General features: G+C 35.5%; 1 protein-coding gene and 1 pseudogene across 8 annotated transcripts; both read right to left on the minus strand.

The window, feature by feature from the left end:
* Positions 1 to 399: 399 nt before the first annotated feature.
* LOC110820936 (protein RESPONSE TO ABA AND SALT 1 pseudogene) lies at positions 400 to 2,356 on the minus strand (annotated as a pseudogene).
* A 149-nt stretch (positions 2,357 to 2,505) lies between these two features.
* On the minus strand, positions 2,506 to 24,263 carry SAC8 (SAC domain-containing protein 8). 8 transcript variants are annotated; one of them, XM_088208847.1, is made up of 21 exons: positions 24,144 to 24,263; positions 23,921 to 24,014; positions 19,508 to 19,584; positions 16,436 to 16,510; positions 15,658 to 15,790; positions 15,461 to 15,552; positions 15,257 to 15,314; positions 14,962 to 15,142; positions 14,645 to 14,725; positions 14,362 to 14,468; positions 13,618 to 13,704; positions 13,443 to 13,520; positions 13,068 to 13,132; positions 5,244 to 5,342; positions 5,032 to 5,131; positions 4,744 to 4,852; positions 4,571 to 4,643; positions 4,392 to 4,485; positions 4,196 to 4,279; positions 3,444 to 3,510; positions 2,506 to 3,324 (listed from the first exon to the last, which is right to left on the minus strand). In XM_088208847.1, the coding sequence occupies exons 4-21, from the start codon at positions 16,501 to 16,503 to the stop codon at positions 3,197 to 3,199; spliced, it is 1,704 nt and encodes a 567-aa protein (XP_088064973.1). In that variant the 5' UTR covers positions 16,504 to 16,510; positions 19,508 to 19,584; positions 23,921 to 24,014; positions 24,144 to 24,263; the 3' UTR covers positions 2,506 to 3,196. The 8 variants fall into 8 exon arrangements, with proteins under 8 accessions (XP_088064973.1, XP_088064972.1, XP_088064970.1 ...); XM_088208846.1 differs by having other exon boundaries at positions 19,486 to 19,584; XM_088208844.1 differs by lacking the exon at positions 19,508 to 19,584.

Here is a 24,263-nt window from a genome sequence, read left to right on the forward strand (position 1 = left end):
ATGTGCAGATGCCCACATTTTTAATAGAGCCAGAACTGATTAGGCTTGTTACCTAGAAACTAATATCAAATTGGCGGTTCAGTTTAACAAAAAAAAAATCAACATAAAATTTTTGTCACTTCCATTGATTACCATAGAATTTATATTTTTTGGAAAAGTTTAATAATTAGTAAACGTTCAATACGTAAAAAGTGTAACAATCTAGTAAAAAATATAAAAATTTAACACTAATAAAAACACTATTAAGAAGTGATATGAATGGTTTCCTTTCGGATTGTAAGTTTTGATAAATGAAGAGAATCAAACAAAACTCATCTCCCAAATGTATTAAATATCTATCAGTACGGACTGCGGTTCATGAATACGTATCAACATATAAATTTTTAAGGAGTATAGTACTTTCATATTACAATATGTATATATATATATATAAACATAATGAATATAAAATTTCAAATATCTTTTTAATCACAAGCCTAACCGTTACCAAACAGTCAAGTAACTAAAATCATCAAACCAAAAAACTAAACCGACAAAAAAGCAATGCAAATCAAATAGGAAACATGATTTGTCAAAGTATTTCTCCACTGGCGCCGATCCTCATCCATGGAGAAAAAAGAGAAAAGAAAAAAAACAAAAAACAAAGAACCGTTACTAATTCTTCAAAATTTTAAATCTTCCCACAACTAACAACTACTCTATCCTACTACTCCTAAATTCTAATAAGCCATGTCCATCACCATGGATTTTACTCATGCTTCTCTGCATCAATCTGCAAACCTCGCGTCCTAACCTTTATATGAAGCTGCATTGCCGCCGCCAACAACTTCACTCTTTGCGCCGGGATTAATATCGCCACCACGTTCAATATAGTTTCAGTCCTCAATAAGTCTGCACTTCTTACCACCGACTCCATTGACGATCTTAGTGTATTGAATGCTGCTTCTTCCTCTTCTCTCATGGTCTCCTCAGTTCCCAGTCGCCTTCCACGTTCTCTTGCCTTCTCCAGCAAGGCTGGTGCAGCCACACTCTCCTGAATCTTTGCCAGCTTGTCATCCAGCGCCCTCTCCTCCACCTTTGTCCCCTCAATTAGTCTACTCATTCGCTGCTTCTGATCTTCAGACAAGTCAGTAACAAAGACTGAGACTAGCTTGAATACTAGTGCGGGTTTGAAGCCAGCAACCCAGAGGAAAGCTCTCTCCAAGGAAGTAAACCAGGGAGGAGAGAAGACGAGGAAAATGTTGATTTGAGACATGCGGGATTTTTCTTCGTAGTATTGTTGGTAGTGAGAGAGGACTCGGGAGATGAGGTCTTCTAGATACTCCTCCCTCGACTCGCCCAAATGCTGCTGGGCGGAGAGGAGTTCGTCCAGGTAATGCTCCTGGCGCACAAGCCAACCTTCGAAAAATATATCGAATGAGGTGGGTGTTCCTCTTGTTGATGCTGATGTGCAATGAGTCATGGACGGAAAGGGTATAGAGCAAGTAAGAGCATAAGAGGCTGATGCCTTGAAAGAGAAGCAAATGACAAATGTACAGATAGATACGTCTGGAAGGTACCAATCTCTCACAAGCTGCTCTGCTGGTTCAGCCTTAACTCAGCCCATGGATTGGTGTCGGAGGAGGGAGAAAAAAAGAAGAAGACAGAGAAAATGCTTCTGAAAGGTGGTTGTGGATACAAGCCACCGAGTGGGATAGTTCTGAGGACAAGTGGGTTTTAATTGCTTGACAGGAAAGTATTCTCCATATCCTTCCAAAGAAAGCCTGATATGTTTGGAGAGAAGATAGCGTGATCACAAAGAGAGTGGAGTAGACATGCGTGTCTGGGTTTAACAATTCCTATTATCAGAAGGTAGGTGCTGCTAGACACCACCAACCTTAATTAGTCACAGAGAGAGAGAGAGAGAGAGAGAGAGAGACGGGGAAGCTAAGGTTGAAGATAGTGAATCGGTGAATTTTAATGAATATCCAAGCAGGATATTGAAATAAGAATCGTGGATGAGAAGTAAACGGGTGGACGTTTTGTTCCACTCGGTATAAGGCTTTGTCTAACCAGACCTCCACTTGTAATTGCTAGTTGAGTGACATATTTCCAAGTTGGCAGCTGGCTAACCTATAAGAAGCCAAGTCATCTCACTACCTTACATGGAAATAACCCAACTAAAGAATTCGCACTATTGTTGCTTCTGAACCTCCAAAGGTGAATATTCCACCTGATATTGCTCCCAGAGTTGATGAAAAGAGAGCTATAGATATGAACAAACAACCAAATATTAAGAATTGCTTTCTTGTTTTCGGGTTCTATGATGTCCATGGTGGTGCAGGTCGGTCAGCATCCCGCTCAAACTCCACTAATATAGCTAAGTGGCAACAGCTTTGACTCAACTTGATATTAACACTAGCTACTAGTTTTTGCTAGCGGCAAAATATGACCATAAAAAGTTATTTTAAATTACATTCAACCTAAAGGGCATCAACATTTTGTATTCCTCAAGTGCCTGATTGGTTGGACCAAAACCAATATATGAGATTAGATATGAGAATCATATTTTAGTTGAATAGTTATTACATCCATCTAATATACAGATATGTTCGAACTTTAACATGTGGGTCTTTTGTTACAGAACAATGGATAAAAAACTAAATGAGGTTAGATAGGTTAGGTACGTATCTAGTTCCAATGTCTGTCTCTGGATGTTAGATTCATTGTCGTAAGGCAGAATCAACTTGATCCGGGACTTTTGGCAAGCACAAGACGGTCCTATGGTGTCTCCGCGATTTATTCTTACAGTGCTCAGCTCTTAGATGCAGCCGTTATTTGCATTTACATGGCACCGAGTAAATATTTAGTAGATAATCGACTGGTGCAGCAGCAATCCCAAGTTGAAGGGTCCTTGGGAAATGTAATTTTGAACAGTTTTGAGTCCAAAAATAGAACTGCCAAGCAATGCTGTCAGCATCCTTTATGCAGCAGTCGGTGGTACAAGGCCCACGCTCAACTAGTTGCTGCTCCTTCACGCAAAATACAGACCGCCTATATGGGTATACACTCAGAGGAGAAGCTGCTTGTAATTAGTCCCCTTGTAAAGAAACCAATGAAGACAAGATTGCTTCTTATTATGAAAAAACAACTTTCAAACAATATTGAGATAATATATGCCATACAATTTCTGATCCCGGGTTTAGATCAGACAAACTTAGAGAAGCCTGCAGAGGCGAGGCCTAGAGCAGAACTGTCTTCCATTAGCTTTGACCACTGCCATCACTCCAGCAGTCATTCCAGCCCAAAGCACAGAAGATAGATATTGATGAGCATTTCGTCCCGCTGTAGAAAAATACGAGATAACAGAATCAAAAGAAATATAAACTTCATACTCCTTGGCCGAATTGAACTGAAAACGGGAACAATAATTTCTGATACCAAAATTTAAAAGACAACATCACCTTGCTGAAGTGTGACGGATGTCAATGTCAAACCTCCGATCAGCAAAGCTGATGCTACTGGGAGATACTGCAACATTTCAGAAAACCCGTATAGCATGTTACTAGGGGTTGTAGTAAAAAATTCCATTGAACAGTCGTCTGAAAAATTGACCCGGACTTCAACTATTTTCGGTATTTGATAATGTTGGTTTTGGACTACAAAGAGAGGAGAAAATTTGTGGAAAATTTTATATGAATTTACGCAGATCCAACACTTGAAATACAAAAATACCTCGAAGCTGTCCATGACAGTAGAAAATGAACCAGAAAAGAAATGATCCCTTGCTTGTATATGAAACATATCTAGAAGACCTAATACAAACTATAAAAGATTTTTTTAACTATCACAAGCAACTAACATCTATATAACCATTGGAAACTAAAAAACATTCCAGAAAACACAATTCTAGGAAGTTTGACCGCAAACAGTGTCAAACTGCTATAAGAAGAAACCAGATAAGCCAAAAGTAAGCTATGCCACACCCCATTTCCCCTCCCGTTTTCTTCTTAAACGCAAAAGCAAACACCTATTCGATGATGAAAAAGTCATCCAAATCAATGTCAACTAGTAAAGGATAGCTGACTCCATTAAGATGTCAAAAATAGTTCTTTTTCCTACCTTAAGTATATCCCCCTTTTGGTGACCGATAGTGGAAGGCAACGAAACAGATAACAGTAATAGTAAGTAGCAAAACATAATCTAGAATACATACAGCAAATGATTCAAATCCATTAAGCTGGAATGGAGAATTATTTCTGTTGACAGTGTAGCGGCCACTAATAAGGTCTAACGCATCCTGAAAAGATGTTTAATTTATTGTCACAAATTTCAGCTGTGTATTGAGCAGCCAATTTTGACATATTTGACAAAATAACATTTTAATAGCTGAAAGAGAAGAAGCAGCCTGCCTGTCGAACTCCATCATGGAAATTATTCAAATAATATCTTGAGACGGCACTCATTCCATCTTTGATTAGTCCACCTATTGTCTGTTTTCCGTATCTGCAACATTGGGCATCTAAATGCATCACCAAATGGGATCCAGGGGAAAAAATTATTGAAGACCGTATATTTCAAACTTCGTTACCTGACAAGATCCCCTTTTAGGGCATGGGTCCCAGCGTACTGAAGGCTTATTTCATCCCCTTGTTCAGCCCACACTAGCATGAGTAAGAGAAAAGTTCAAAATAAAGTAAAAGACAAAACAGGTAAGATTTGATTTAGAGAGGTGGTCAGAGAGAAATGTGAAAATTTAAGTACATGTTCTGAACTTGCTATAATCTTCGACAAAATTTGAAATGCACTCAATAGAAGTCAGCACCCCAACTCTTTGCAGTTGTGCATTCAGAGATTTCTGAGCCAGGTAACTCTGTTCCCATCAAGGGAGAAATGGAAAAAGAAAACCAAGTGACCTATAATAAGATATATGAATTACAGTATTTGACACCTTAAATTCAAAATATATATCAGGCTACATGAATACTTTGTCATAAGACAAGTGATACATACAGGTCTTGGAACAATCAAAACAACCCCTTTTCTACATACCTGCGTAACATTTGTACGATCAAGAGAGTCGATGCAGTTACATCTAATAATCCCTCTCTGTTCCTCTAGAATGTTTCTTTCTTCGTCTACGAGAAAGTATCTGCTAAGCTGAAACAAAAATGATTAAAAAACAGTATTATGGATAGCTAATGTCCCTAGATCATAGCATAATTATTCAACAAGAGTTATACAATAATGATCTTGCTAATTACCCCTGCTTTGCAAATTCCTCTGAGATTTGATCATAAAGAATTTGTAACTTATCAAAGTTTGAGTTGCCGCAAACATGATGAAAATCAAAAGGTACATATCTGCAATGAGTACAAAACAGTTTAGCTAAGAATACGGCCATTCTCTTACAAACATATCATTTCCATGGGAAAAAAAACGGGAAAGAAAAATTAGGAACATAGTTGTAACATGCAAGATATTAACATTCAAGCGGAGCAAGTAGTTGTCACGTCAAACGGCACTCAAGGACTAAGTTTCTTCCAGAAGTACATATTATGCACCCATATATCATTGGCAACCCATCAATTTTTCTTCGAGTTACCAAAACTTGCAACTAATAAGCACTTTATATGTTAGGGATTTAGAGAAAAATCTGAATTTTAACAACTGACATGTTGAACTTTTCAATTAAAATAATAAAAGATTCGTATATAACTAATGTATGTGATATACAAATGTATTGTACATGTGAAAAAATAAAATAAGAAATCATCATGAAGATAAACAGGAAAAATAAATGTTGTAATATTTCTTACGGGTTCATTTCTTCTTCATAAATAAAAATAATATAATGTTTATATAATTGTTAATAGAAAAAATATTTAAAATTTACCTTACTACTGGGACCTCACCAACGCACCACCAACCCTCTTTTTTGAATTACTATGTTGTTTAATATTTCCCCTCAAAAAAATTTCTGGTTATACACCTCATCACGCAACATCTTGGAATTCGAATCAACATCAACCAAAAGTTTTGCTTTTCTTTAGCGGGTGGAATCTATTAAGAGTTCCAAATTCTCTTTAAGTCTATTCATATGTGTTGATAAAGATTTTATATTAAATAAAATACTATATTATTTAGAGTTCTAATAATATAATTATATTTTATAATTAAAGTTCAAATAAAATAAAAATAACTAATCTATATATATTTTCTAAATGTAAACAAAATAAGAAATAAAAAAATTAAAAATTTATTTTCTCTAAAAATTTTCATGGTATCAGAGCGTCGGTAAAAAACACATTTGCAGGCATCAGTAAAAGTGCAGCCGTACATTCGCAGGCATCGGTAAAAAATGCAGCCGCACCTCCGAAAGCGCTAGTAATAATATACAACCGCACAACCATAAGTGCTGGTAAAAAGTTGTAGTCACACATTCTCAAGCGCCAGTAAAAAGGTGCAGCCACACATCTAGAGACGCTGGTAAAAATTTAAGCCGTACATCCAGAAATGCTAGTAAAAAATTATAGTCATACATCAATAAATGCAGGTAAAAAAAGCCACACTATTACCTTTTTCTACACACATTCAGAGATCTGTCCGGAGAAAACGAACCAAGCCAACTTTGAGCCGTTTTAGAGCTGAGTCTGAGCCATTCTAGAGCTGAGTCTAATCTGTTTTAGAACTAAACCCGAACCGTTTAGAACCGAACCAGATCTAGTTCAGTTTTTTTGGCTCCTTGGTGCAGATATGAGGTCCATCTTTCATTACTAGGTATTTGTTCTTCTTATTTTTAGCATTCTAAAATGATAGAAGCAAAAAAGTGAGCGTTACTAGCTTTGATAATCCTTCATTACAAATCAGTCCCGTAAAACTTGATGGAACTAATTATCTTACTTGGTTGAGATCTTATTTATTGTTCATCAAATTTAAAGGATTGTAGGGTTACATTATTGGTGAGATGAAGAAACCAAATGTTAGTAGTTTAGAATATAATAGATGGGACTCCAATAGCTCATTGGTAATGTTATGACTCATAAATTCCATGCAACCCTATATTGTCAGAACATATCTGTTGCTTAACACTCTCGAAAAAATATGAAATGCAGCATCTCTTACGTATTCACAGATGGGTAATGACGTCTAGATTTATGAATTCTGGAATAAAGTTCATAGCACAAATCAAGAAAAGATGACTATTTCTCAATATTTTTCTGAACTAAATGGATTATACGAGTTAGATTACTATCAAGATTTTTAAGCAGAGTGTCCTGCAGATGCAGTCAAATTTCAGAAATTAATAGAAAAAGAGCGAATTTATAATTTTTTAACTGGTTTGAACACCGAATATGATCAAATACGGGTCCAAGTGCTTGGTAAGGATCCTTTTCCTTCATTAGAACAAGCTTATGCTTATGTTCAGCAAGAAGAGAGTAGAAAAAATCCCATGCTTCACATTGCACCAGTTGAGAAAGCTGAATTAGTTGCTCAGTCTATTCAATCCAAAGATATATGTAAATGTGACTATTGTGGCAGGCCAAGACATTAGAGAAACTTGTTGGAAGTTGTATGAAAAACCAATTAGAGGTTGGGGAGGAATAAGAGGTAGAACCACAAGAGCTCAAGTAAATTTTGTTGAAGATAGGGAAACACCTGGTTCACCATCTATTTGAGCATTTTCCACAAAAAAAATTCAAAATCTGAAGTGCCTTCTGAGTCAACTTAACTCTCCATCAACTGTTGTCACATCAAATATGGTAAAATTAAGTATTGTTCATTCTATTTCCACTTCTGATAATTGGATCATAAACTCTGAAGCAAACAGACACATGACAAACTCTTCTAAAGAATTCTTAACCTATTCTTCTTTTACTGAAGGGGATAATGTCCGTATACCAGATGGGTCATATACCCTCGTGTCAGGAACAGATTCCATTAATTGTACTCCTACTATTACACTGTTTTCAGTTTTACATGCGGCTATTTTTTCTGATAATCTTTTATCTATTAGTGGCATAACTAGAGATCTCAACTGTAAAATTGAATTTTTTTCTTATTATTGCATCTTTCAGGATCTTCAAACTAGAAAGAGAATTGGCACTGGTAGACTGCAAGATGGCTTATATGTCTTGAATAGACATCTGAACTTAATTGAAAATCAAACAACCATTGGGAATAAAGAAGTCAATATGGAGATACTACAATGGCACCGACGATTGGGACATCCTTTTTTGTTTTAAAAAAATTATATCCTAAATTATTTAAAAGAACTTCTATTTAGTTTTTATTTTGTGATGCATGCGAACTTACTAAACATAAAACGAGCTCTTATTATTTAAGTAATAATACAAGTATTGATCTTTTTAAGACTATTCACTCTGATGTATGGGGACCTACTCAGAATACCTCTCTTTCTGATCATAAATGCTTTGTTACTTTTATTGACTATTGTATTAAATTAACATGAATTTATCTGTTAAAAGCAAAAAGTGATGTATTTTCATATTTTCAATCTTTCCACAAAATGATATGCACACAGTTTAGTGCTAAAGTTAAAATTCTGCGAACTGATAGTAGTACATAATATATGCATAGTGGGTTTCGTGCCTACTTGGAGTCAAATGAGATAATTCATCAAATAAGTTGTGCTTACAACAGTGAACAAAATAGGGTTGCTAAAAGAAAAAACAGACACATACTAGAGGTAACTCGGTCACTAATGTTCAGCATGAATCTATCAAAGAGTTACTGGGAAGATGCAGTTCTCTCAACTGTTTATCTTATCAATAGAATGTCTTTGCAGATCCTGAATTTTAAAAGTCCTAAGGAGGTTTTATAAGGAAAAAATTCCTACATTGTTTCCTGAAAAGTGGATATGTGTGCTTTATTCATGCTAGAATGTGAGTAAACTAGAACCTAAAGCTCTTAAGTGTATTTGTTGGATCGTCTTCTACCCAAAAAGACTATAAGTGTTATTATCCACCATCTAAAAAATACTTCGTAACTATGGATGTTACCTTTAAGAAGAATAAACCTTACTTCAATTCAAACCCAACACCTTTTCAGGGGGAGAGTAAGAATGAAGAAGTGATACCTAATTAGGTAATGATTGAGAATCATATTCAGATGAAGAATTCTATTACAGAAAGTCTTAATCAAGAAAATAATGTTGAATATCTAAATAAATCAGACTTAAAAAGGTATTCAAGGAGAGAGAAGTCTGAAAAAGTCATTATGCAGTATGTCCTAAGTCAAGAATTTTTTTTGATTTCAGAAGATACTGGTGAGTTATATTTCTCTTATGATTTATCAGATAAACCTATTGCTATTAGAAAGTGAACGAGAACTTGCACTAAGTACTCTATATCTAATTTTATTTTCTATAACTCTCTATCTCCCTCCTATAGAGTTTTTGTCTTGTCTGTTTCCTTTGTGTCTATTCGATAGGATTGGAGAGAAGCTCTAGGAGATCCGAAGTGGAGGAAAACCTTGATTGAAGAAATGAGAGTATTGACAAAAAATGAAACATAAAAACTTGTTTCACCTCCACAAGAAAAGAAGATAGTTGGTTGCAAATGGATATTCACTGTAAAACACAAAGCAGAACGATCGATCGAAATGTACAAAGCTAGATTGGTGGCTAAATGATTTACTCAGACCTATGGGATTGACTATCAGGAGACATTTGCACTTGTTGCGAAGATGAACACAATTAGCATACTTTTGTCTTGCGTAGCTAATTTTGATTGGGATTTACAGCAGTTTAATGTAAAAAATGCATTCCTCTATGGAGGAAGAGGTGTACATGAAAATTCTAACTGAATTTGAAGATGAGAGTATACAAGGAAAAGTTTATCAATTAAAAAAGGCTTTATATGGACTGAAGCAGTCTTCAAGAGCATGGTTTGAACAATTTAGAACAGTTATGATCTCTTTTAGATATCAACAAAGCAATTCAGATCACACATTGTTTATTAAACATCGTGAGGGCAAAGTCACTATTCTCATTGTTTATGTGGATGATATTGTGGTGACTGAAGATGATACAAAGGAGATGACTCGTTTGAAGGAAACTTACTCAAAAGTTTGAAATAAAAAAGTTAGAAACATTGCAATACTTCTTGGGGATTGAAGTTGCCAGATCCAATAAAGGTATCTTTATTTCGCAAAGAAAGTATATCCTAAACTTACTAGAAGAGACTGGTATGATGGGTTGCAAGCCGGCAGAATCACTTATTAAGAGCAACCACAAATTGCAAGCAGGTAGTGGTACATCAGTTGACTTGGGAAAATAGTAGAGACTAGTTGGAAAACTTATTTATCTCGCACATACCAGACCCAATATAGCATATGTAGTTAGTCTTGTGAGCCAGTACATGTATGATCCTCGTGGGACTCATTTACATGCTGTCTTCCGCATATTACGATACTTGAAGTCTACACCAAGAAAAAGTCTGTTTTTTTCTAAACATGATCATCTTAAAATAGAAGTATTTACAGATGCCGATTGGGCTAGTTCCCTAGATGATAGAAGATCAACTACAGGTTACTGCATACTTGTAGGAGGCAACTTAGTCACATGGAAAAGTAAGAAACAAAGTGTGGTTGCTCGCTCCAGTGCTGAGGCAGAATATAGAGCAATGGCTCAAGAAGTATGTGAAGTACTATGATTGCAAAAACTAATGAGGGAGTTAAAACTGCTTAAAAATGAGAAACTATCCCTACTTTCTGACAATAAAACAACAATTAATATTACTCATAATCCATTTCAACATAATAGGACAAAACACATTAAAATTGATCGATACTTCATAAAAGAGGAGGTTAGTGGCTCTTTATGCTTATATCATGTATCTTCTGGCGACTAAATAGTTGACATTTTCACTAAAGGACTATGCAACAAATATCTTCAGAACCTGTTTTGCAAGTTGGGCCTGTGTGATATTTTTGCGCCAACTTGAGAGGGAGTGTTGATAAGGATTTTATGTTAAATAGAATACTATATTATTTAGAGTTCTAATAACATAATTATAGTTCAAATAGAATAAGGATAATTAGTCTATATATATCTTCTAAATGTAAACAAAACAGGAATAAAAAAATTAAAGGTTTATTTTTTCTAAAAATCTTCAATATGCCTTTTAATTGGACCAAGAAACCCAAGCCAATTGACTCCCAAACACTAGTTCAGAACCATCTAGCAGCAAGATTAAAAAAGAAATCCAAAGAAAATATGATTTCTTAAAAGCAATTGGAAATTATAACACACATTTGGGCTGCCAATTCTTTTCCTGTTAGGACTCTTATCATTAGGTTTCGATAACATTAACTAGGCACATGAAATTGTGTCACCACCACCGCATCCACAAACTATAAGTGCTTTGATAATCAATCAACACCAAGGACTTCCCCTCCACTGACCCAGTAACTTGTATAATCTAATAAGAGGGTCCCCAATTATGACATGAAGAAAGAATTCTGATGCAACTGGATCTTGTTGGAGGCTCTTTTAGATCAAAGCCTCGTTCCTCAAACCTCCGACCATAATGATTTCTTGCATTAGTGACCCAAAACATATAGTTCACCAGAATTTGTTTTAAATCCCTCTCCTCCATGTCTGCCATGCTTAAACATTTAGCAAATGTTGACACAAACAGTGACAACGAAAATCATTTGCAATTCTCTTCACGAAAGTAAAAGCAACAGAGCACTAATTCTCTCCACCCTGTTCATACACCTAACAAGGCTCATGGCTGTTGTGAGGTCAATAGATTATATTTCTAGAGCCCAGTAAAAAGATATGCATGTCATACTCAAATGAAAGAGTACTTCCCAACCAGCTAGCTACTGCCTATTCAAACCTTCTCTAATACTCCTCCACCAAACCATTCTGATGTAACTTAGATAATTGCTTAACTTGCAAAGGTAGATTAAATGACTGCTTGTTTGCTTTTTTAAAAAAAATGTGGCTCCAAAGGGGTGCTTCATAAAGCTTGAATACTCAACCTCTTAGTAAAAGGGCAGGAGATGACCACTGAGTCACAGCTCAGTGGTTCTGCTGCTTTGCTATTTGAAAAAGTTATTTGACAGATCAGCTTGGTATCTTTCATGTTTAATGAACCACAGTTGAGTGTCTTGCTCTAGATAGAACAAGGCCAAGCCAACTTTCTTCTTGGCAGGTGTTCTGTGGTGACAGAGGAAGCACTCACAACAATTTAACCATCGAAGGGTATGTGGGTTCCATTGTAGAGGAAAGTCTAGCCTGGAATTCTTTGTTAGTACCTACTCCATCTGCTGTTGTTGCGTTACCTCCACTTCTTCTATCAGGTCTGCCTCTATTGAGTCTATCCACACTCCTTTTGGTCACATCATTTCTTTCTCCTTGTGTCACCTAAATGTCTCTTGACAATTCTTCCAATTTGTAAGCAATTCCCTACAGTTTTGCCTCAAAGACAATACTATGTTCCTCCTTTTTAACTCTATCCTTTGTCCTACTTGCCTGATACAATTTCAGGAAAGCACCAAATGATGGAAACACCCAGAATCTGCCATAACTACTTGCTTTAATACCAAAATGTTATGGTCTCTAGTCTGGGATCAAGCTATGGATGTACTTATAGACAGATTTAGGAGAGAAATAAAACAATACTTCTTAGATTTTTTTGCCTTTATGACCTACTTTAATATAAGGGTTCATCAGGAGAATCTTTGAGTATAGGAAGAATAAACTTTCTGATCAAGTTTCTGTTTAATCATTTTATTCTGAAAACAACTAATAAATACATTGGATTAGAAGAGAAAAATAGACTACACCACACAAAAAGTCTACTAACAAAGAAGGAACTATCACACCCACCATACAAATAGTAACCATCTTTATATAGCAAAACAAGAAGGAGAACATGGAAGCCAAAAAAGGAATAGGTATCTGCTTCAATTGTGTACAATGTATCGCCATGGACTGGTTAAAAATCCATGATGAAAAACAAAGCAGATAAGCTATGGGTATAGATAAGCAAAATTAGTAACACATCGACAAATGAAACTCAGTAGATTCATGAATAAAATAGTAAAAATGTCACCTCACATTTGGAAGCTTCTGTGTTTCCGCAGCAAATGCCATACTTAACAGACCTTCATCTCCTTGCTACACTTGGTAGATAGACAATTTTATAAAATATTTGTATTTCCTCTTAAAAAAAGTATGTAAAGTATTTAGAACCTGATTGAACTGTCAAATTTTTGTATGTAAAAGACAAAATCACCAACCAAATATGTGACTATGAGCAGGTGGAAAACTATGAAGCCACCATTCCATGAGAATATCGGAAATATTACAGTAAACTACATCTTAATATAAAGAATTTCCATCTGCGTGAAACTGATTGAACTAATACAAAAAGGAACCTAAAAATACAGTGCTAAGGGTGAAAGCAGAACAGAGAAAGAAGTCTTACTTTATCTGTTAGATCAACTGCTATAGTTTCTCCATATCTTTGTAAAAGATTGTGGAAATGGCGCTCTACAACTTTTGGCTGGAATAAGGGGAATACGTCCTTGGTTGTAAATGGACAGATGATATAATGCAACTCAAATTGCAAAAGAAATCGGCATTTCATGTTGAAGTAGTACCGTTTGTTCATGATTAATGATTCTAAGTTGCGGTTTATAGCTCAAATCAACAATCTGCTCCCAAAGAAGTGGAATTGATCCTCGAATCTGAAACAAAGATACCAAAATAGATAAGATGCATTGAAATGAAATTATATCTTCTCTATCAAATTGACTTACTATAAAGAATTAGAAACTGTCATGAAATCCCAATAGAATGAGAATGATGAAAAAGCAGACATGAAAATGCATAAAACTTAGGATCAAAAGAAGCTGATAATATAAAATGCCTAACAGAACACCAAAAAGATTTATGATAAAGGAAAAGTAATAATCCTCTCCTTCTTATAGTCCAAGTTATATCCTGACACTGTGGATAATGACAATAAGTGTAGTGATACAAGTACATGGGGAACACAATGAATAGAAACCTAGAGATCAGATCAATAGACAAATAAGGTCAAGTCTTAGTTGTAAAATCATGCACATATATAAAAATGATTGTGCACGCTAATACAGTACAGGTACATTATACTGCACATATCAAGCTTTTACTGCCTTTTACTGAATATTAGGTCAGGGAGTTAAGAAGCAAGTGTCCCAAAGAAGTTGTCAACTAACACAATGCATACAGGATCAAAGTCACATTGTTTTATGAGAAGTTTCATCTTCAAGCAATACTAACACAAAATAACTTGCTAGTGCAATAAGATCAAAGAAATTGATGTGTATCTGAAAACTATCGGCATGTCAATTGGCATATACCTGAAGTAATGAAAACTTGAAATTTTCAATTTCAAGCAATTGCTCAGTTTCAACAAAATTAGCAGTGTCCCCTTCAAGGTTTGCTCCTCTCCTCCACATGCGTGTTCCTGAGTCAGTAAATCATGTGGTGATTAATTTATGGAAATGAAATACTACTGGAGAAAGAATAGAGGAAGACACAAAAACAGAGAACAAAAATGTTGATCAAATGCCATACAACTATCTAGAGATAATGACAAGAATAACCACAAGAGAAGAACAAAGCATCCAAACGACATCATACCTAGACGTCTTGTGCACCTCCTTGAAATTAGTGTGATTGTTGCAGGTGAATTTTTTAGATTGAGCTGAGCAGCTTGAAAGCTTAAGTCTTGGTTAAATGGAAAAACCAACAAATTGTTGGAGTATAGCAGTATAATTCCCAGACCGTACTCATAAAAAGTAGGCATGAATTCAAATCTATACACATAGTATTCCCCAAATCCCTCCACCCCTCAGAAAAAAAGAAGCAAAGGAATGGACAAAGTGAGAGAGATATATATATAGAGATCAAACCACTGAGAAGCATAAAAAGCATCTGGAATTAGATAATAAGGATATTTCCTTGTACAATAGGAATGATAAAGCCATCAAGCTGCCACCACAGCAATAGTTTCGTAAAGCAAAATAAGCTTTTATTTGAATTAAAGGAAAATTTCCTACTCAAACACAAGGAACATCTAACCTTACACTCAATAAGTTCCTCCAAAAGATTTCTGTTAAAAACAAATTGAGGGTCAGCCTGAAACACAGAAAGGAAATTTATTCAAACATGCAGCAAGAAAAAGACAACAGCAGTAGATGGGAAAGATAACAATTAATGTGAGATATCCCCATATATGATTTGGCAATCTACCTGCTTCCACATTGGTTTACACATCCAACCTTCTGCTAATTTATATCTTCTCTGGCAGCTGTTACACAACAAAATGCACCTCATGAATATAGAATTAACTATAGTAAGATGGAACTGAATCTGAATTTGACAACAGAAAAGCCCAAGTGGAAGAGGCTAAGTATTGATCTACTTTACAAGCTTGCAGCAAGGTAAAAGAATTACTTCAATGTTATATCTGTTTCATATGAGTAGTACAATCCCGGAGTATTTTCCACCGTTTTCAACAGAGTCATGAAGTAAGCCTCATCTCTTTTCTGCACAGAACATATTGTAATTTGTGACCAAGTTTCACACAATGATAAATTAGATCATCTTCAGTATGCCTAAGTAAAAACTCAAGCGAGTAAAACAGCTTGAACCTTACTTCTTGAGAAGTTGAGAACCTCATATCTGTATTGCAAGCCAGGAATTTCATAGAAACTACCCGGAAAATAGGGAAACCTAGAAAAAACCCAACTTCTTTTCTCGATGTTATTATGAGTAAATATGTTCCTGTACCAAACAAGAAAACTTCTATATAAACCTTATATGATAATAAAATAAAGAATTTAGATAGATAGATATATAGATAGATAGATAGATAAATCAAAAATCATATTATATTCAGCTAATTACCATTTTAGTCTACAACTTGGGGAATCGTTTCAAATCACTTACAAATCTTTTTAAATTATAATTCAGTACCAAAATCATATTATATTTAGATAATTACCATTTTAGTCTACAACTTGGGGAATCGTTACAAATCACTTAAAAATCCTTTTACATTATAATTCAGTACCAAAATTAACACATCCTTAACAAGGGCAAAAGTCTAGTCCTTTTTGGTCATAAATGGGTCATAGAAAATGCCAAAACAATAACAAATTTGAACATTGTCTAATCGTTTGAGAGCCTGGTTATAACACCAAAAGAAGAAAAATGAGTTTTTTGACAGAAACTATGGTAGAAATAAAATGAATGAGCCCTATAACATTATGCATGATAGATAGGTAAAGTTAGTTAATCTTGCCATACTACCATCACTCCTGATTCTGTCTCAAAATTTAATGGATGAGATCCAAGTAATAAGCCAAGAGAAGAAAAAAAGACCTCAAGCTCACTGTAGAATGCTTGTGTGAATAGTGTAATGAATACCTGTAAGCAATCTGATTGTTCCACCCACCCCAAAGATAGTAGAGACTCTGGATGGACTCCCGGAACATGTAGTATCTGTAAGAATTAACATGAAGATGAGGATCATACTTTAAAATAGAAACTTCTAAAAGTTAGTCAATTCCTCCATTTTGACTTGAATTGTTATAACCAATTCAAGAAAATATATTTCTTTTTACTTTTTATGAATTGCGTAAATCTTATAACATAACATATAATTACCGGAAAAAAAAATAATTACCATAATAGAAGGTAAGATGGTACTGAACTTTACTATCAGCAATTAAAATTTGCTTTAACTAGAATCTTTTTTTTTTTAGTTCACAGGACGCCTAGTAGGTTAGTGCATTACCAAAAAACAAAACCCTTTTCCTTTATAGAACTGTCAAACTGCTGATTACCTGGAGTCACAGGTTAGAACCAGGTGGCGGAGCCCCATAGTCAGTATGCATGTGAAGCATGTGTAAACATTTATGTATATATATATATTAGGCTTAAAAGGGAAATGACAATGAAAAAAAGGTGTACAATTGCCTTATTTTTTCGGAGGTATAAAACCTTCCCTTTCATTTGTAAGAAGCATTCAAAATATAAAAAAGTAGAAACCCTATTAGGGTTGTCTCTCCAAAAAGTTGATCGCTCATTCTCTCTGTGTGTTTGCTACTTGATCCTTCTTCATTAATCTTCAAATATCAGTTTCCTCAACCATTATACAGTATATTATTGCATGGTATCAGACTGTAACGGAGAGCGAGAACTCAAATGAAATGAAAAACTTGGCTTCTCACCAAGATCCGTCCTTGTCGAGAGGAATCACCCTAGATCCTTCTAATCCGAGCAGCCCGTACTATATTAGTGCCAATGAAAGCTCGGGTGTGTTACTTGTTACCTAATTGTTAGATGCAAACAATTACCACAGCTGGGCAAGGTCGATCAAACGAGCACTGCGGATCAAAAACAAGCTAAGGTCTGCGGATGGCAGCTCAAAAGAACCAACAGATCTAGCAGATCTACTCATGGAACATTGGTTACGATGCAGTGACATAGTCATCATATGGATAAAGAACGTGACTGTCTGTTGATATTAAGTGCAACACGTTCTATGCAGACACGGCATATCAAATGTGAATCGAGTTGGAACTAAGACATGCATCGCAAAATGCACCAAGAATCTACAAGGCGAAGCAAGTCATAGCAAACCTCATGTAAAACCAAGACACTGTAAGTGTTTATTCTTCAAAACTAAACTTTACTCAATGAGTTAATGAACTATGAATGAGTTCCAAATTGTACTTGTGGAGGGTTGAAAACAATAGTCCAATATCAACATACGAACTGGATAATGAAGTTCCTCATGGGTTTGAATGAGTTATATAAAGCAATTAAAGCACATATAATATTGATAAAATATTTTCCTAGTTTGAATGAAGGGTATTTAATTATAGACCAAGAAGAAAAACGTACAAAGATTTCATTGCATACTTCAGTCAATAGAGCCCTGACTTTTAGCATTAAGGAAACAAACTGTTGATTTTAGGGAAAAAATAATAATTTTATTTTTCACCCTTTAAGTTATTATATTTAGGGTATTTATAAAATTTTTAACCTATTAATTAGAAAATAACTATTCTACTAAAATGCTAATTACATGAGATTTCCATTCTAATAGAATTCTAATTACATAATATCAACTAATTAAATAATAAACTAAAATAATAAATATATTCAACATCCCCCCTCAAGTTGGTACATGAATATCTCACATACCCAATCTGCAACCTGAGTTGCAAACCCGAGGCGTACGTGCTTAGAAGAGCTGAAAACGGAATAGAAAAAGTTGGTCAGAAAGGCTCGCACACAAAAGAAGCGGATCTGCGTTGGATCACAAAACTAGAGGCAGACACTCGCAAAAGAGCCAAAAAATAGAGCCAAAAAATAAGGCCAGAAAAGGCTGGTCAAAAGGGCTTGTGTGTGAAGAAGGCCTAGCCGCAAAATCAGAGGCGGTCGCACGTAGAGAAGCCAGAAAAAAGACCAGAAAAGTCTAGTTAAAGCAGCTCACGCACGGAGAAAGAAGTAGATTTGTCTAACAACACAGCGACTTGGTTCAAACTGCTCGGACTCACTTGGCTCAGGCAGCAGCTCAACTCAGGCTCGTCTTCTCCGGACATATCTCTAAATGTGCACAGAAAAATGGAATGACGCGGTCTTTTTTGTCGACACATGTGGATATGCAAGTGTAACTTTTTATCAGCACTTGCGGATGTGCGGCTGCATCTTTTACTGGCGACAGGGATGTGCATCTGTATCTTTTTATTAGTGCTTGCAGATGTGCGGCTGCACTTTTCCCGACACTTGCGGATATGCAGCTGCACCTTTTCACCGTCGCCTATAGATGTGCGGCTGGACTTTTTTACTGGCGCCTCAAGAATGCAGCTGCTTGTTTTTACCAGAGTTTGTAGATGTGCGGCTGCACTATTTAACAGCGCCTAGAGAGTACAGCTGCACTTTTTACTGGCGCCTCCAGAGCGTGGTTGCACCTTTCTATTGGCACCTCAACTGTCGCTGAAAATTACTGTAAACACCACAAAACACATCGGCAGGTTCAAATCCGTTTTGGATGGTAATGAGAGTAGATCTGGATAAAAGGATACCAATCCAGCATATTGTACTATTTTAGGGTTGGAAAGAACCTTAAAATTGATCCTTAAAATAATTTTATTTAGCTTTGATATCATGTTGATTTCGAAGAAAAAATAATAATTTTATTTCTCACCCTATATGAAATTACACCTAAAATATTTATAAAATTCTTAATCTACTAATTAGAAAATAACATTCTACTAAAATATTAATTTAATGAGATTTCTATTTTAATAGAATTCTAATTATATAATATCAACTAATTAGATAATAAATTAAAATAATAAAATATTATATTCAACACAACCAAGACAAGTAAACAACCTACCTCAAATCGTGAAAGATATTACCGCTTTTATATTCAACACAACCAAGACAAGCAAACAACCTACCTCAAATCGTGAAAGATATTACCGCTTTTAGTGCAAAATTGCAGGTCACTCTATAGACCGATGCTTCAAAGCCAATCCGAACAAGCATTCATGCTCCAACTGCAACATACTCAGGCATATTATAGAAACTTGTTTCAAACTCAATGTATATACAAAGAGACACAAGGTTCATGAAAAAAAACAAGTATTCAAGTGCCAACCAAGTCTTTTCCCTCCCAAAACAAGAACAAACTGGTACAAAAAAACAACCGATCATCACACAAGAGTAGTATGCACAACTCATGGCATTGCTCGAGCAAAATCACCCCTCAATGCATACGATACAATCATCTACTATTTCTTTTCAGAAACCCACTTTAACTGGATTCTCTAATATGTCTCTTTGTCTCAACGGCTCATTCCATAGATTAGATAGACGTTTACTATTCCTTGGATCATTGATATTGGTGCCTCGGATCACATCATATTAACACCAATTTTGTACAAGCATTTCGGTAGACACTTCCTTTGAAGTTGTTTTATCAAATGATGATAAAATGAATGTCCTCACGTTGGAATGGTCGAAATAACTAATAAACTGATTCTTCATAATGTTTTATGTGTCTCATCTTTCAATTTTAATTTGAAATCTGCTAGAAGATTAGTTGAGGACACTAAGTGTTGCCTCATCTTCTCACCACAGTTTTTTGTAATACAAGACCTTATGACTTAGAAGCAGCAATTAGGGTGGATGAAGTGAAGGATGGATTGTATCAGCTGGAACAACATAGAAGCTCTTTGACAGAGTCCCAATAAGAATTCTCTGGCACAATAGTCTCGGTTCCCGAACAAGGTGAAACATTTGATCTTTAGCATTATTGTCTTGCGCATCCTTCACAATTCAAGTCAGATTTTCTCTCACGTGTCTTGAAGAGTAAAGAATGCAATCCTTGCCACATTTTTCAATTAGCTAAACTTCATACACTTCCATTTTCTGTTAGTGAACATAAATCGAAACAGCATTTTGATTTAATATATTATGATATTTGTGGACCTTGTAAAGAAACTTCTTATGATGGATATCAATATTTTCTTTCATTTGTGGATGATTTTAATAAATATACACAAGTTTACTTGTTGAAATCAAAGGCTGAGACTAGCCTTACTCTGTCAAGCTTCTACACCCCTATTGAGACATAATTTACCAAACGGATCAGGGTCATTCACAGTGATAATTGGAGAGAGTTAGAGATGAGAAATTTCTACCTGGAGAAGGGAATCATCCATAAGAAAAGTTGTGTTTAGATGCCTAAGTAGAATGGAATGGTAGAAAGGAAGCATCAATAGATACTCAATATTGCTAGAGCTCTAAAATTCTAAAGTGGAATTGAACTGAAGTACTAGAGTAATTTTATTTTAATAGCAGTAAATCTGATGAACAGTACACTGTTATCTACCATTAATTACAGAATCCTTTTTGAATTGTTTGTTCCAGACCAAGCCAAAGTCACACATCTAGGAGCTTTTAGGTGCTTGGCATTTGCATCCACCTTAATAAATAACAAGCACAAATTTGATCCTACAGCAAAAAAATGCATTTTCCTAGGGTATCTCTTTGGTGTCAAGGATAAAAGCTGTTTGACATGGAAACAAACAGAATCTCTATCTCGAGGAATGTAATATTCTATAAGAACATATTTCCTTGTAGAATGTAGAACAACAACTCTGAAAGTTACAGTGTTCCAGGTCCAGCCAACATTCAACTAGAGAGCATGCAGATTGTTTGTCCCATGGAAGAAGTGAGCAAAGAATCTATAGTTGAGAAAACAGATATAGATGCACAGAATGACCAGACGTATGAAGAAGACAAACTTCCATCTTCCTGATACAAGGACCTGATGAAGAAGACACTGTTGAGGTTTTTGTGGAGGATGACTCCAACACCAATGATTGTCGCCCAACAAGAAGACCAACCACAGTCAGAAAGGCACCCTCCTATTTAAGGGATTTTGTTTGTGAGCGTATCAATACTTCCATTCCCCACTCGCAATAGCTTAATGAAAAGGATCCACCAATAGGTAAGGCAATTCTCATATCCTCTACTGCCTCATATACTGGAATTGTTGATAAATATAAAAAATATTTGTCGGTTGTGAGTTCATAAAATGGGTTCTGCTCATATGATGAAGCTTGTAAAGAATCTGACTGGGTAAAGGCAATGAGAAATGAGGCTAATGCATTGGAAGAGAAGAAGACATGGAGAATTATGGATCCACCACCTAGGAAGAAGCCTATTAAATGCAAATTGGCATATAAAGTTAAATTCAACGTAGATGTCACAATTGGAAGATGCAAAGTTAGGCTTGTTGGCAAAGGGTTTATTCAAAGGGAAGGTTTGAACTATCATGGAACCTTCTCACCAATGGCAAAAGTTGTATCAGTTAAGTTACTTCTCTCCTTAACGGCTATTAAAGATTGACATCTACATCAATTTGATGTCAACAATGTCTTTCCTATATAAATATTTGAATGAGTAAGTTTTTATGGAGTTGTCACCCGGATATCCAAATGAGGGAGGCCAAAAGTGTGCAAACTACTTAAAAGTATATATCGACTCAAACAAGCATCATTACAGTGGTATTTAAAGATCTTTCAGATTTCATTGTTAAGCAAGGCTTTATACAACAAAAGGACAACTACAGCCTGTTTGTGCGAAGGAAGTTACTGCACTAGTAGTATATGTTGATGATATAATTATTTCCAAAAATAATATCAAACTAATTGATGACTTAAAAGGCAGTAATGAACAGCAAGTTCAAGCTAAAGGATCTAAGGGACTTGAAATATTTTCTTGGCAACTAAGTTCCCTTATCGAAAAGAGGGATTCACATTTTCCTATGCAAATATGCTTTGGATCTGTTAATGGACACGGTGACCTTGGGTGTCTGAACTTCAAGATTGCCATTAGACCAACACCTCAAGTTATCAAAGGGCAAAAGTGAGCTCATTCCTAATTCGACCACATATAAGAGACTCATTGTTAGGCTTATGTATTTAACTCTCACAATGCCAGGCCTAGCCTTCTCGGAGCAACTTTTGAGCCAATTTATGGAGAATCATAGAGATCGACATCTCAATGCAGCTTACAAGGTCTTAAGATATATCAAACGTGCTCTTGAGTAATTTGTTTTATCCACACTCATCTAAATTGAAACTCAATGCTTACAGTGACAGTAATTGGGGAGGTTTGAAGATACCAGAAGGTCGATTATAGGATACTGCATTTTTCTGGACTCTTCTTGATCTTCTGGAAATCTAACAAGCAGCACACCATCTCTCGATCATTTGCAAAGGCCGAGTACAGAACTACAGCCAGTATTTGTTGTGAACTAGGATAAAATATCTATTATATGATTTGGGAGTCTACGTTGCATTATGACAATAAGGCTACAATGGACATAGCTGTCAACCAGTGTTTCATGAATGAAAAATGCATATACAACTGGATTGCATTTGGTCCGTGAAAAGTTCAGAATAGGAGTGTTGCAACTAAGCAAGTAAAGCAGACAACAGATAGTGTACATTTTCACCAAACACTCTCAAACATTCTTCTCAATCATCATGTACCTAAGATGAAAACAAAGAATATCTATTCTCCATCTTGAGGGAAAATGTCAAAGTGCTGATTACCAGGCCCCCGGGTTAAAAGTGGATAGTGGAGCCCTGTAGTGAATACGCAAGTGAAGCATGTGTACATGTATGTACATATATATTAGGGTTAAAAGGAAAATGATACAATGCTTAAAAAGTGTACAACTGCCTTATTCTTTTTTAAGGTATAAGCCTTCCTTTCATTTGTAAGAAGCATCCAGAATACAAAAAAGTCAAAACTTTATTAGAGTTTTCTCTCCAAAACGCCAACTCTCTCTCTCTCTCTTTCTCTCGTTCTCTCTGTGTTCTTGCTCCTCATTTCTTCTCACTGATCTTCAGAGATCAGTTTCCTCAACCAATATAGAGTATCTTTCTTGCAAAAACTGCCCCATATGTGTGTTTCGATGTGAGCAGGATTTCCAATATCCTTTTTTCACTAGCTTTAACAACTAGAATAGCTGGCACCTACTAATTGTTAAGAACTGCTAATTCTAAAGCTTTACCAAAAGATAAAGGTAATAGCACAGTTATGCTTATGATCATTTCGCACTGTCCAATAATGATAAAGACTGTGTATAATATGATTATTTCGCACTTAACAGAGCAAATAGCACAGAACATGATATATCAAAAATATTCTATCGATCTGATGCTATATGGTGTAAAATTTTTCACGACGCAAGATCGACGACTACCTAAACAGTTTTTTTTTTTTTTTCCTAATTAGAAAAAGTAACTTTTTCTATATATTTTCAGCAAACAAACGGGAGATAGAAAAAAAAAAAAGTAAATCAAAGAAACGAACCACTCAGTAGCTCAATATTGCCATCGCGACGACAAATAGAGAAACCTTGATCTGGAGATTCAACGGACTTGATGACGTACTTGTCATGGAACTCCTGCAACTCCAATTGGTCATAGAGCTTGAATCGATTAGAAATTGGCACGATTTCCATGATGAAGAATCCAATGCAGTAAATCACAGTATGAGATAATGAAAACCCTAGGAAGATGGTAGGAATGATTACGATGATTGGTTGCTTGGTTGAGGAAGAAGAAGATAGAAATAAATGTCATTAACAACTCACAGCTTTAAGAAGACACAGACGGTTATTTTATTGCGCCAGTTTTCTTTCTTTTTTTACGTA

Source organism: Carica papaya, chromosome 8, assembly GCF_054855325.1.
Source record: "Carica papaya isolate Zhongbai chromosome 8, ASM5485532v1, whole genome shotgun sequence".
NCBI classification, from domain to species: domain Eukaryota; kingdom Viridiplantae; phylum Streptophyta; class Magnoliopsida; order Brassicales; family Caricaceae; genus Carica; species Carica papaya.